This window comes from Gossypium raimondii, chromosome 12, assembly GCF_025698545.1.
Source record: "Gossypium raimondii isolate GPD5lz chromosome 12, ASM2569854v1, whole genome shotgun sequence".
Taxonomy (NCBI): domain Eukaryota; kingdom Viridiplantae; phylum Streptophyta; class Magnoliopsida; order Malvales; family Malvaceae; genus Gossypium; species Gossypium raimondii.
The window spans coordinates 28,113,884-28,126,234 of NC_068576.1; the positions used below are offsets into that span (position 1 = coordinate 28,113,884).

The following is a 12,351-nucleotide window of genomic DNA, read 5'->3' on the forward strand; positions in this document are numbered from 1 at the left end:
AGAACCATACTCGTTTGTCTCGCATTGATAAATCTTTAATTGGAGTATATTACACTTGTTCTAGAGAAGGATCGATAAAAAGATTGTAAAAAAAGTTATGCAAAATGTATGAAATGTTAAGAAACAAGAATTGGTTGCAAAGAGATGATGGTTTGAAGAAAGTTGAAGGCAAGTAGATTGTAAGTAAGTTTGTAGATAAATACAATGACAAACTTCTTACACCTAGAAGTGCAAGTTTTCTTTGTGGGCATAAAAAAGTAACAACAACCCAAAAGAATTTGATCAATACATTGAATGAAGTTGGTGTCTCAAATCGAAAAATTGTATTAGTTTTAAGTCAAGAATGTAGTGGCCATTACAATATTGGTTGTACGTCGACTAATATCACAAATTATTTAGGAAATAAAAGAAAAAAGCTTCTTAAAAAAGGGATGCACAAAGGTTGTACAAGTATTTCAAAGAATGTCAGACAAAAGATCTTGGTTTCATTTATGCAATTCAAGTTGATAAAAAGTGGTTACATGGGAAATTTTTTTGGGTGTATGGGAGATCGAGAATGGCATACCAATATTTTGGAGATGTTGTCAGTTTTAATGTTACATATCTTACAAATTGGTATAGTATGCCTTTTGTACCATTCACTAGTGTCAACCATCATAATCAATCAATAATGTTTGGATGTGCTTTTGTAACAACCCGCCTGGCGGATATTATATCAAGTTACTGTTTGGCGTGTAGTTGTTTACACTAAGAGTAGAAAACGAGTAAGTTAGTAGAGTATTTGTTTTTGGCTGTGTGTGCGGCTTATTCTAATTTTATTACAATTTCTTTTTTTTTTTGAAAGATTTACAGTTTCCTATCATTTCAACTAAATCAGGTTTCTAAAAGGGTTTATGTTACAATTTCTCCCTTTATAAATGCTTTATTTCTTCCTTTGTCGCATATCAAATTTTTATAGTATGAACACATTTAAATATACAATATATATGATATGATATGATATGATATGATATGATATGATATGTACATATGATATATGTATATATTGGTGAATGTACTTGAGAGGTCCCTTTATTATAAGGGCATTATCAAATTAGTTCATCTATTATTAAATAAATCAATTTAGTCATTGTATTGTTAAAAAGAATCAAATAAGGCTTAATTGGAATGAAATTAACATTTTTGTTTAAAAATGTCATTTAATGTTTAATATAGTTAAGATTTTAAAGCTTTTATGGTTTTGTAAATGAAATCTTTTGTTTGGAATTGAACCACAACCTGAAAACAAATAATTTTCAAGATATTTTTAGACAAGAACGTTAACTCTATTACGATTTGGATTTATTTGATTCTTTTAATAATATAAAAATTAAATTGATTTATTTAATAATAGAATGACTAATTTGATCCAATTCTTATAATACAAGGACCACTTGAATTCTTTAATCCTATATATATACTATTATTCATTTTAATATATTTTATATTTTAATATGCATAATTTATTACATTTCTCATAATAACACTAATTCTTATACATTTTATGTTAATATACCTTAAGCTTATGCCAATAACAATTGTAGTGCATTTAGTATTAATAGTTTAATATATTTATATATTTAAATTTTGTTTTACTCATAATTTAATTTAATTTTTTAATACCGCATTAATTTTATGTGTTGTTATGATTAATTAATTTTAAATTATATATTTTATTATTTAATATAATTATTTTAAAACATGCATCTATAATATTCTCAAGCACCCCCACGTGATAAAATTTTTAATATATATCATATTTATACTCCTAAGAAAAATTATTAAACGTAACTAGTCTCTTCAAAACAAACTTCCGTGATTGCTTTGCCGTCACCTTTTTCATTTCCATACATAGCGTAACAGTCCTTATAAAATAATAAATCCAGATTATCTACCGGTAGAAGAATCTGGTAGAAGATTGTTTTAAAACTTTTCTACATACATGTACCCAAAAATCGTTATCTATTATTATACATGCATTAAAGTAATAGGTTTATTATTATTTATTTTAAGATTTAAAGTAATCAATTTACAATTCAACAACAAATGATTTGCATTATTTGAATTCTTATTGACAAAAGAGAAGAGATAAATATAACCAATAAAATTTATATTATATTTCAAATCTTAAATCCTTTCATTTTCAAAAGGCAATTATGGATAGGCTTGATCATGGGTTGGGTCATTTGACTCGGCCCAAAATGTGGGAATATTAGAGTAAAAATATAGATCCGAAAAATAGGTTTGGATAAAAAAATAATGCCCGTTTAAAAACGAGCTGGGCCTCGGGTAAAGCATTTTTGGCCCAGGCCCGGCTCGACCCAAATTCACTAAATGACAAAAAAATCTTCTCTTTGTTTTTTGTTTTGTTTTTTAATATTATTTTCTTGTTATTTTCTTCCTATTTTGCTACTATTTTACTATTATGTTGCTACTATTTTATTGTTATTATTTGAATATTGTATAAAACTTATTTTATTGTTAATTTTGTTATTATTTTAAAGGTATTTGTTAATTTGTTATTATTTTAGATACATTTGTTTGTTAAGTTGTATTTATTTTAGTGTTATTTAAGTCTATATATTTTTTAAACTTTATTTTCAATTTGTTGAGAAATATTTATTTTGATATTTTTAATATTTTTGATATATTATATATATAAAAATAATATAAAAATTAATACAGACGGGCCGAATCGAGTCCAAATTTTAACATTTTTATCTGGATCGGGCTTGGATAAAATTTTAAGCCTATTTTTTTAACCTGGTCGAGCCCGAACTTAATAAATAGACCTAAATTTTTAGTTGAGCCCAATCCGACCTATAAACACCTCTAATTATGGATAACATTGTCCTTTAATTTCCATGGATATATTGGGATAATGATGTGCTGACAAACCTACAACCCCAAAACCATGTCCGATATCCATCATCCCTCATTTCCCCTTCTATTTTCCATTTGATTTCCTCTTCTTTTCCTTCAACCAATTCCCTTTCTTTCCTTATCTTCTTTTCCTTTAGCATGTAAAAGCTTGAACCAAAGTGAATCAAATAAGTTCCTTTTTCTTGGCTTCTACAGCTTTTTCTCACTATATCCTTGAAACCCAATTTTCTTTGTGCTGCTGGAGAGCAAATTTTAAGGTATAATTTCATTAACTTTTAATTTTTCTACAAATTTATTGATTATCCAAGTTTTCTTCATCAATATTTCTATACTCGAAAGCCTATTGTTTGAATAAATTTTTGTATGAAAAATAAAGCTTTCTATTTATTGAAAAAATAAGGGGAAAAAACAGAAGAATAGCATTATTGGGGAAAAAATTAGCAATAAATTGGGTATAAAGTTGGAAAGGGATGACATTGAAAATTTGAGATGCTGTCAAGGGTGTTTTGGTGAATTTGGATGATGGCAGTTTGGGGAATAGAACGTATTAGGACAAAAGTAGGATTTATATGTTTATTTATTTTATTAAATTTTGTTAGGAAAATATGATGATGTAGTAATACGTGTCATGATGCGGAAGGTTATGGAGCAATAATACGACAAACGGATATTAAAATAATTAAGTGGGAAATTATTTCATGTCGCTTAACTTTATTGGCTCTATTTTCTTAGCCCGCTTTGCTTTATGAGTTGCTTATTTGATAAGATCAGAATTTTGGAATTTTTCAATCCATTCCCTGAATTTTATTAGAAAACATAGTTTGAAATTGATGGATGTTATTTTATTCCGGCTTTCTTTTTATTTTGTTATTATTTTTGAAGTATGTTTGTTTATTTGTCATATTCTTGGATATGAATATTAGGAAAATTTTAAATCTGGGTATGGGAATTCAAGATAAAATTAGATTTTGGTACACTAGCATTGTGACTGAAGGAATATATTTATTAAAAGTTTATATGACACTAACAAAGTGCACTAATGCAAGTAATTCTTAGCATATCAATTATGCTAGTTTGATAAAATATTATTATTTTTAAGCATATTTTAATATATGAGTGAGTAATAAATTAATTTAATCGGTAATATTTAGTTATTTTTATGATTTACTTTTAGCAAAGATAGGAAAATTTTTCGCTTAGAGTTTTTTTTTACAAAATTTTCTGTTTATCTCTCTAATTTCAAGTTTAAAATTGTATTAACTATTTTTAATTTTATGTCTAATTATTGTAATACAAATGTAATAAATAAGCATTTTCTTATGTTATTACACATACTTCTTTAGGGAACACGTAAGAGTGTGCAAAATATTAGTTAAATCGATTATACCGAATAAATCAAAAAATTCGGTTAAATCGGTTTTCGGTTTATTCAGTTACATATTTCAATTTAAATGGGTAATTTGGTTCGGTTTTAGTTTTGACAATTTAAATTGAATAAATCAATTTTTAAATATTAAAAAATATTTTATAATTATACCTAACCAATGTAAAATAAAATCCAGCCCAAATACCCAACTTAAAAACCCAAACATAAAAAATAAAATTGAGCTCAAATTAATAATTATAATTTCAATTTTATAATTAATTTCATTATAATTTATTAACTTTAATGTATATAATGCATAAATAATTTAAATTTTAAAAATTTAAAAGGTAAAAAAACCACAAAATTGATAAACTGAACCGATGAAATTCGATTCGATTATTTCGGTTACCCCTAAATTTCGGTCTGATTATTTTGATTATCCTTTAAAATTTCAATTTATCTGGTTATTACGATTAAGAAACTGAGCCGACTGAACACAAACCCCTAAGAACACGTGGTCGTATTTCAACTTTGCTTGTAAAAAAAAAAAAATTCACCTCTAGTGTATCAAATTTTAATTTTTTTTATATGGGTAGACAAGTATACTTCTATTAACTTTTTTATATTCAAATATAGGTGTTAAAATCATAACCATTTACTATCCATTTTTTTAAAAATAAAATAAATATTTAAAATATAGTAAATTATTATTAGTTAAGGTTAATAGTCTAATCTAATGAACCTGTTTTTAAATGTAGTTATGAAAAAAATGAGTTAAAAAATCAGTATTAGTGATCTTTTCCAAAATTAATAAAATCAAAATCTCTTTTACTAATTGATCAAAATCTTAAAATAAAAAAATGGATCGTCATATACTGATATTAACTGGTATTAATGGGAACATAGATTGAAATGAGATGATAATGACATCCTTTTTGGTACTAACAGGGGCATGGATTCTATTACCTATTTAGGTTGATATTGACACAAGGGGTTAACTATGAAAGATTGTTATGGTTAATTTGGGATTGTTAGCAGTAGAGCATAGGCTAGAGGAGTGTATTATGTTTTGGACGATTAACTCAAAATTTTGATGAAAACAATTTGGGAACTGAGTCGGATTATCAGTATTTGGAATCAGGGAATCAGGATTTTTTACTTACATTACTGTACTTTGTTTTCCATTCTCATTGTCCGACTCTATTTTACTCAAAATATACATTATTTTACATTAGTCGTTCAATCATGAATGTTGTGTCGGTTATTTTTAAGGGCTCATGGAAAATTTTTTATGGGATGGTCAGTATATATTGATCATATAGAAGTTCTGTGATAATAGTTGTCAATATGTCATTGAGATGAATGCAGTTAAAAATACTTGACTTTATATATATATATATATGCTTTATGATGATGCGTTTCTGAATGTTGAGTTGTAATTTGATGAAAACCCAGTTTTTCAAACCATTTTTTATAGTTCTTCAATCTAATTTCTGGAACCCCGATTTTGCTAGCAGAAACAACCGACTCAGCGATTTATAATCCTATCCATCACTGAGAACCGCTTTTCATAGTTATTCTTGCTGATTTCCAGAGCCAAATTCACTAGCAGCACCACCCAACTTTTAGAAACACTGGAATTGCCGCTTTATAATAATATTCGGCAGGCTAAGCCTTGAGTGTAGCATGACTGATAGTCAAAAAACAAAAATAGAGAAGCCCGTAATAGTCCGATTTACATTTTTATCTGTAATAACCATGGCTATTTGGCATATTATGAAAATACAATTTTTTCCTTTTTTATTATTCCAAAGAAAGAAGAGGAAGGAAAGCAATTTGAATACTTTTAGCATGTCTTAAGCATGAGTGAACATGAAACATTTGGATATATAATCTATCTGTTTGAGAAGTTAAGGACTTCTGGAGTTTGTTGAACTTCCATTGATATTTCGGGAAATGATAAAATTTCGGAGACGGTGGTCTTAGCATGCAAAAATATAACAACCTTCAAGTTCATGAGTTCGCACAGTTTTTGTTTTTTATGGATAGCCTTGTTTCAGTCAGAGGGAATCAAAAGCTTGAAGGAGATAATGCAGGTAAATTTGCTTAAGAGCCTCTGGTTTCTTCTATTTCTTAGCTTGGTTGTGCGTTGAACGGATTCGGTATTGAAATCAATCTAACTGCTCTGTTAAAGGGACTGAATAGTACTTACATTTTTGCATAAGCTTAATTACCTAATAAAGTTGAGTATTAAACATAGATTTTCCGCTACCGTAGTTGACCAAAGTGCCTATATCTTAATGTGTTTTTAAGACTCCAAATCTAAGTAACGTAGATATTTTTGCTCTTGTGACATGAATTGTAAAGCACTATCTCATTGAGTCTTCAACCTTGTTATTGGTATATTTATATGATTTATGTTTGATGCACTTGTAATGAACCAGATGATAGTACATCACTAGAAATGAAGTTATCTAGATCTATTTAATTCTTTTTGATGATGTGCTTCCCATAAAAAAATAAACCCTATTTATAATATGATATTCAAGCAACGGTAAAGAATGAAGTGTAAACATTGAGAGGAACAGTAAAAGTATCATAGAGGCCCCTGTATTAAGAGTTAAATTGCATTTTTACTCTTTATACTGAAAAAATGGACAAATTAGTTCTTATACATTAGATTAAAGAGCAAATTAGTCTATTTTATTAAAAATTTCATCTATTTGTACTATTCAAAATTGATATGCCTAATAAAATAACCAGACATTGACACGTGCCGTGCCACCTGTCATGCGGACATATAGATTACAGTTTTTAATAGGTGAAATAGATAAATTTTTTAATAGAAGGATCAATTTACTCTTTGATCTAATGTAAATGGACTAATTTGTCTATTTTTTTAGTATAGAGGGTAAAATGCAATCTGACTCTTAGTATATGGGCCTCCATAGTACTTTTACATGAGAAGAACATGTCAAACAAATAATAATGCAAGGAAAATAAGTGCAAGATGATTTACCTGCTCAGGCAGTGCCAAGGAAAATAAAAATGCAAGGGTCCTAATATGCATGCATGCGGTTTGAACCGGCAACTTTTGACTATGAGAACTAGACTTGAGCACAACACATTTAATAGATATGGAAACAGTACAATGACTAGTTTAATATATATATGTATCTATTTGTGTTTAGGATTTTATCACATTTCATAATTTATGTTTTGTTTATGTTTACACAGCTAACATGAAAGAAAGAAAAAGAAAAACACGAGGCACTACACGCATGCACGGATTTTGCCTGATCTGGTTTAGGCATCCATTGGAAACTTGAAATACAACCCTGAATCAACTTTAGCAATAGCAAAAGTCTAGCTACTGGATTGTTTGAAATGCTCATTAAAATGCCTTTTGAAAGAAAGAAAAGAATATGATGAGGCAAGATTTCTTAGGAATCTATGCTTAAAGTATATGCCTCAACCCCTAAAGAATGCAGTTGGAAAAAAACTCAGCCATCAAAGGTAAAAGATCTAACAAGATCATCACTTTCAAAATTGATGGTAATAACTTGAGTTTGGTAAGATTCCTGCCTAAAAAGTATTACTATTCTTATCCTAAACCATATATTAAAATTCTCCCAAGGTTTGTTATGGCAGATGGTTACTGATGCAGGTATATTGTTCCTGAAAAATCAGGGTTTTCGGCAACTGTATAAACATTGGTTTTTGATGATTATGTTCATATGCAGGATGTGGATTCTCTATTTACTGTAGGAAGGGAGAAGAATAAGAGTTTAGTATGGAGGTCATTGGTGATCTGCCAAGAGAATTGTTCCTCGAAATCCTCTTACGGTTGCCAGTAGAATCTTTGATGCGGTGCAAGTGTGTTTGCAAATACTGGTACGCTCTCATTAGCAATCCTAAATTCATTGAATTGCACCTTAAGTACAACTGCAACAACAATGTATGCGTCCTTCTCAAGCGCTGCCTGCTGACATGCTTAGGAGAGAGAGAAAACATGTTATCGTTGGTCTGCAGCAGTGGTTTTTCTTTCATAAATTTAGATGTGGATTTGTCTCTGTATAAGAAGGAACCATGCTTACAGCTTTTAGGTCATTGTGATGGAATTATTTGCCTATCGAATTACAGAGATGATATAGTTCTATGTAACCCTGCAACTAGGGAGACCATGGTCCTCCCCGAATCTTGTCTCCCTTGTTATTCGTCAATCTCAAACTTGATCCCGCAAACCAGTGCCTTGGGATTTGGTTATGATTCTAGAACTCATCACTGCAAAGTTGTTAGGATTATTTCGTACTGGGAGGAGCGAAGTGGGAGTGGCTTACCACACCATTCCAGGGTAGAAGTATACTCTTTGGCAACTGGTTCTTGGAAAGAACTCAATGTTAAGGTCCCTGCTCATGTCTGGTATTCTCCATGTTTCGAGACATACTTCAATGGAGCGTTTCATTGGTATGCTATTGATGATAACAGAAATGAGGTCATCCTTTCATTCCACATGGGAAATGAAGAGTTCCAAGTAATACCAATGCCAAGTGCCCTCTCCTTGTATGATTATTCAATGTGCAGGAGCCTTTTTGTGTGGAATGGACGCATTGCTCTAGTAATCTATCCGAGAAAGGGGATTGAAAAATCGTTTCAGATATACGTGATGAAGGAATACGGAGTGAGGGAATCTTGGACAAAGATATTGACAATTGGACCTCTTACAAAAGTGGAAATGCCTTTGGCTTTTTGGAAAAATGATGAGATTCTCATGGAAGGTTCTGACGGTCTGGTTGTTTCTTACAACCTTAAGACCCAAGAACTCAAGGATCTTCCTATTTATGGGGTTCCGAAGTCATTCGCAACTCTTGTATACATAAACAGCCTTGTTTCAGTCAAAGGAGGAAATCGAGTGCTTGATGGAGATAATACAGGTGAAAATGTTTCAACTCCGGTTACATTTTTCTTTTCTTCTTTGCAGATAATTAAAACAGACGACCTTCTTTTGAAATCTCTTCTTTTGCTGCATTTTCCCTGCCTATTCAGATAATAGAGTATATTAGATTATTCCGGACCTTTTCTTCCTTCTCTAACATGTTGCCATCTTTGGGATTAGTTTGGTTAATTCTTTCAGTCATATGCATATATATATATATATAAACATATCCTAATGGCATTCAGGATGGGTTCCCCAAAGATGTATGTAGTTAATTACAAGGAGACCTGTAGTTTCTGGTGAAGGTATTCTTTCAGCTAATTTTCATATTATGTTTTAAGAATTTGTGGTATAATTGTGGCATGCTAAACCTCCATGGTGGTCCCTCCCTCTCTACTAGGAGTTAGATTGTATGTTGCCTTCTTTACTAAAAGAGAGAGAGAGTAAATTAGTTTTTTTATGTTAGTTCAAAGAGCATACCGGTCCTTTTTGTTAAAAAATTCATCTATTAGTACGGTTGGAACCTGGCATTACTAATAGAATAACCAAACAGTGATGTATAGCTTATCATGTGTATATCATTTTGGCATACAATGATTAATTTTTAACTTTAAAAATGGATGAAATTTTTAATAGGATTAATTTACTTTTTGATTTAACGTACAAGGATTAGTTTGTTAATTTTTTGAGCAGAGAGAGCAAAATGCAATTAGATTTTTAGTAAGGGGTTTTCATGATATTTTCACCATGTTCTGTTTACTAGTAACTGGTGCCGTAGAAGATATCAACTAAGTTTGTCATTTGTCATTCTAATCCAAAACTTTGTGTGTTAGATTTTGATTGGTGAAACACCTGCCTCTGGACCTGCATAACCTTCATCAGTTTAAAAGATGATGAACACGGGGCGATGAAGATCAATAAATAAATAAAACCAAAAAAGGAAAAGGAGATAAATTATTATCAATATATATATGTGTATATATTACAGGTATTATATCATAAATTTACAAAAGGTTGCTATTGTAAATATTGGTTTATCAGAAGCTTTGTGCTTATAAATAAAGATTTTAAGATCAATAAAGGGTGATTTCTGGAAGTATTTCTGGTTTGGTAGATCCAAGGATAGACAATGATACGTTTCATATTGATGTCGAGAACACCTATATACTTTGTGTAACAGTTTCACATCATACTTAATTAATTTTTAGATTATAAAGCACATAACATATTGTTTATCATCAAGGTAATTTTAGTCTGTGAGTATTATATATATTATACGAAGTGATATCATATCTATCTATCAACCAATTTACCCAAAAGATGTCGTTTTTTTTTAAATTACAGAAACATGTCGAATTTTGGAATTTTTACGGGAATAGGTCGATTTAGGTAAAACGTTTCCAGTTGAAACCATTTTCAGTGTTTTTAGGGGAAATTTAAAAAAAACACTTCCAGTTGGAAGTGCTTTCTGCGTGTCACCAATAAAACGTTTCCAACTGGAAGCCTTTTTTTGGATTTCCACTAAAAACGCTTCCAGCTAGAAGCGTTTTTTCCTATGTTATATTAGGTTTTTTGGTTGTTTAGGGTATTAGTGTATTAGGGTTTAGGGTTAGGGTTTTGGGTTTTAAATTGAAAAGCTTTTTAACATAATAATTGTAATTACTGAGGTTTGATATTTAAAATATTAATATTTACGCCAATCATATATTCAAATTTTATTTTGCAAATTGATTGAAAATCGAAACTTGGAGTACTCGGTTTGGATGCAGAACTAATTTTAAATACTTATCCAGTGCATTATTTTTGACGAGATGGGTTCTAAAAATATATCCCTAGAACTTTGGGATATCTGAAATGATTTTGAAAAAATACTTCGGATAGTGGGGGTTGAAACTTGTAGAGAAAAAACGCTCTAAGTAAGATGCACTGTCAACAAAGTACTGAAAGCGTGTCCAACTGGAAGCGCTTTTGGCTGAGATGGCACTGAAAATGCTTCCAACTAGAGGCAGATCTAATACTTCTGTTGATAGCGTGTCCTGCTTGGAGCGTTTTTTCTTTGCAAATTTCAAACCCCCAGTATTCGGAGAATTTTTTTCAAAATCAAATAAGAGTTGGGTTATAAATGTAACATATTTCAGCCTCAGGTGGCATAAGCCAAGGAAATAAAATTTGAAGAAGTTTAAAACTATCGCAAGCTTAAGAAAACAACTCGGAAGGACCATTTCCCCTTATCTTTCATCGATAAAATGTTGTATAGATTAGTTGGGAAAGCCTTTTATTGTTTCTTGGATGGTTACTCAGGGTATAATCAGATTGCCATAACTTCCAATGACCAAGAGAATACCACTTTCACGTGTTCATATGGAATTTTCGCATTTAGACGAATGCCATTCAGGTTGTGTAATGCCCAACAACATTTTAGCGTTGCATGATGACGATATTCTCAAACATGGTAAAAAAGTTTCTTGAAGTATTCATGGACGATTTCTCTATTTTGGCGATATTTTTAAGAACTGTGTGAAGAATTTGGAGTTAGTTCTTTTTCACTGTGAAGAAATTAATCTTGTTTTGAACTGGGAAAAATGTCACTTCATGGTTTTTGAAGGCATTGTTTTGGGACATAAAATATCATAGGAAGATATTTTCATGGACAAAGTAAAGATTAAGATGATCCAAAAGTTGCTGCCACCTACACTATCAAAGGTATTCGAAGTTACCTATGTCATGCAAGATTTTATCGAAGATTTATTAAGGATTCTTTGAAGATATCCAAACCCCTTTGTCCCTTTTTAGAACACAATAGAGCCTTCAATTTTGATAAGCCCTAGTTGAAAGTGTTTAAAGAATTTAAAAAGCAACTTGTGACAGCATCGATTATCATAGCACCAGACTGGACACTACGTTTTGAACTTATGTACGACGCTAATGATTTCACTATAGGAGTAGTATTGGGGCAAAGGAAGGAGAATATGTTTCATGCGATATATTATGCGAGCAGGACCCTGACGAACGTACATCTTAACTACACTACTATTGAAAATGAGCTATTAGCTATGATATTTGGGTTTGACAAATTCAGATCTTATCTAGTTGGTGTCAAGGTCACAGCTTATGCAGATTAGTCTAG

The 12,351-nt window shown here is 30.5% G+C and overlaps 1 protein-coding gene across 6 annotated transcripts; it reads left to right on the forward strand.

The window, feature by feature from the left end:
• Positions 1-2,923: 2,923 nt before the first annotated feature.
• Positions 2,924-10,323, forward strand: LOC105763622 (F-box/kelch-repeat protein At3g06240). Of its 6 annotated transcripts, none has more exons than XM_052624742.1 (3): positions 2,924-3,179; positions 5,803-6,384; positions 8,032-10,323. In XM_052624742.1, exon 3 carries the CDS (start codon positions 8,082-8,084, stop codon positions 9,336-9,338), a length of 1,257 nt encoding a protein of 418 aa, XP_052480702.1. In that variant the 5' UTR covers positions 2,924-3,179; positions 5,803-6,384; positions 8,032-8,081; the 3' UTR covers positions 9,339-10,323. The 6 variants fall into 6 exon arrangements, with proteins under 6 accessions (XP_052480702.1, XP_012437354.1, XP_052480704.1 ...); XM_012581900.2 differs by having other exon boundaries at positions 5,806-6,384; XM_052624744.1 differs by having other exon boundaries at positions 6,338-6,384.
• Positions 10,324-12,351: the final 2,028 nt, after the last annotated feature.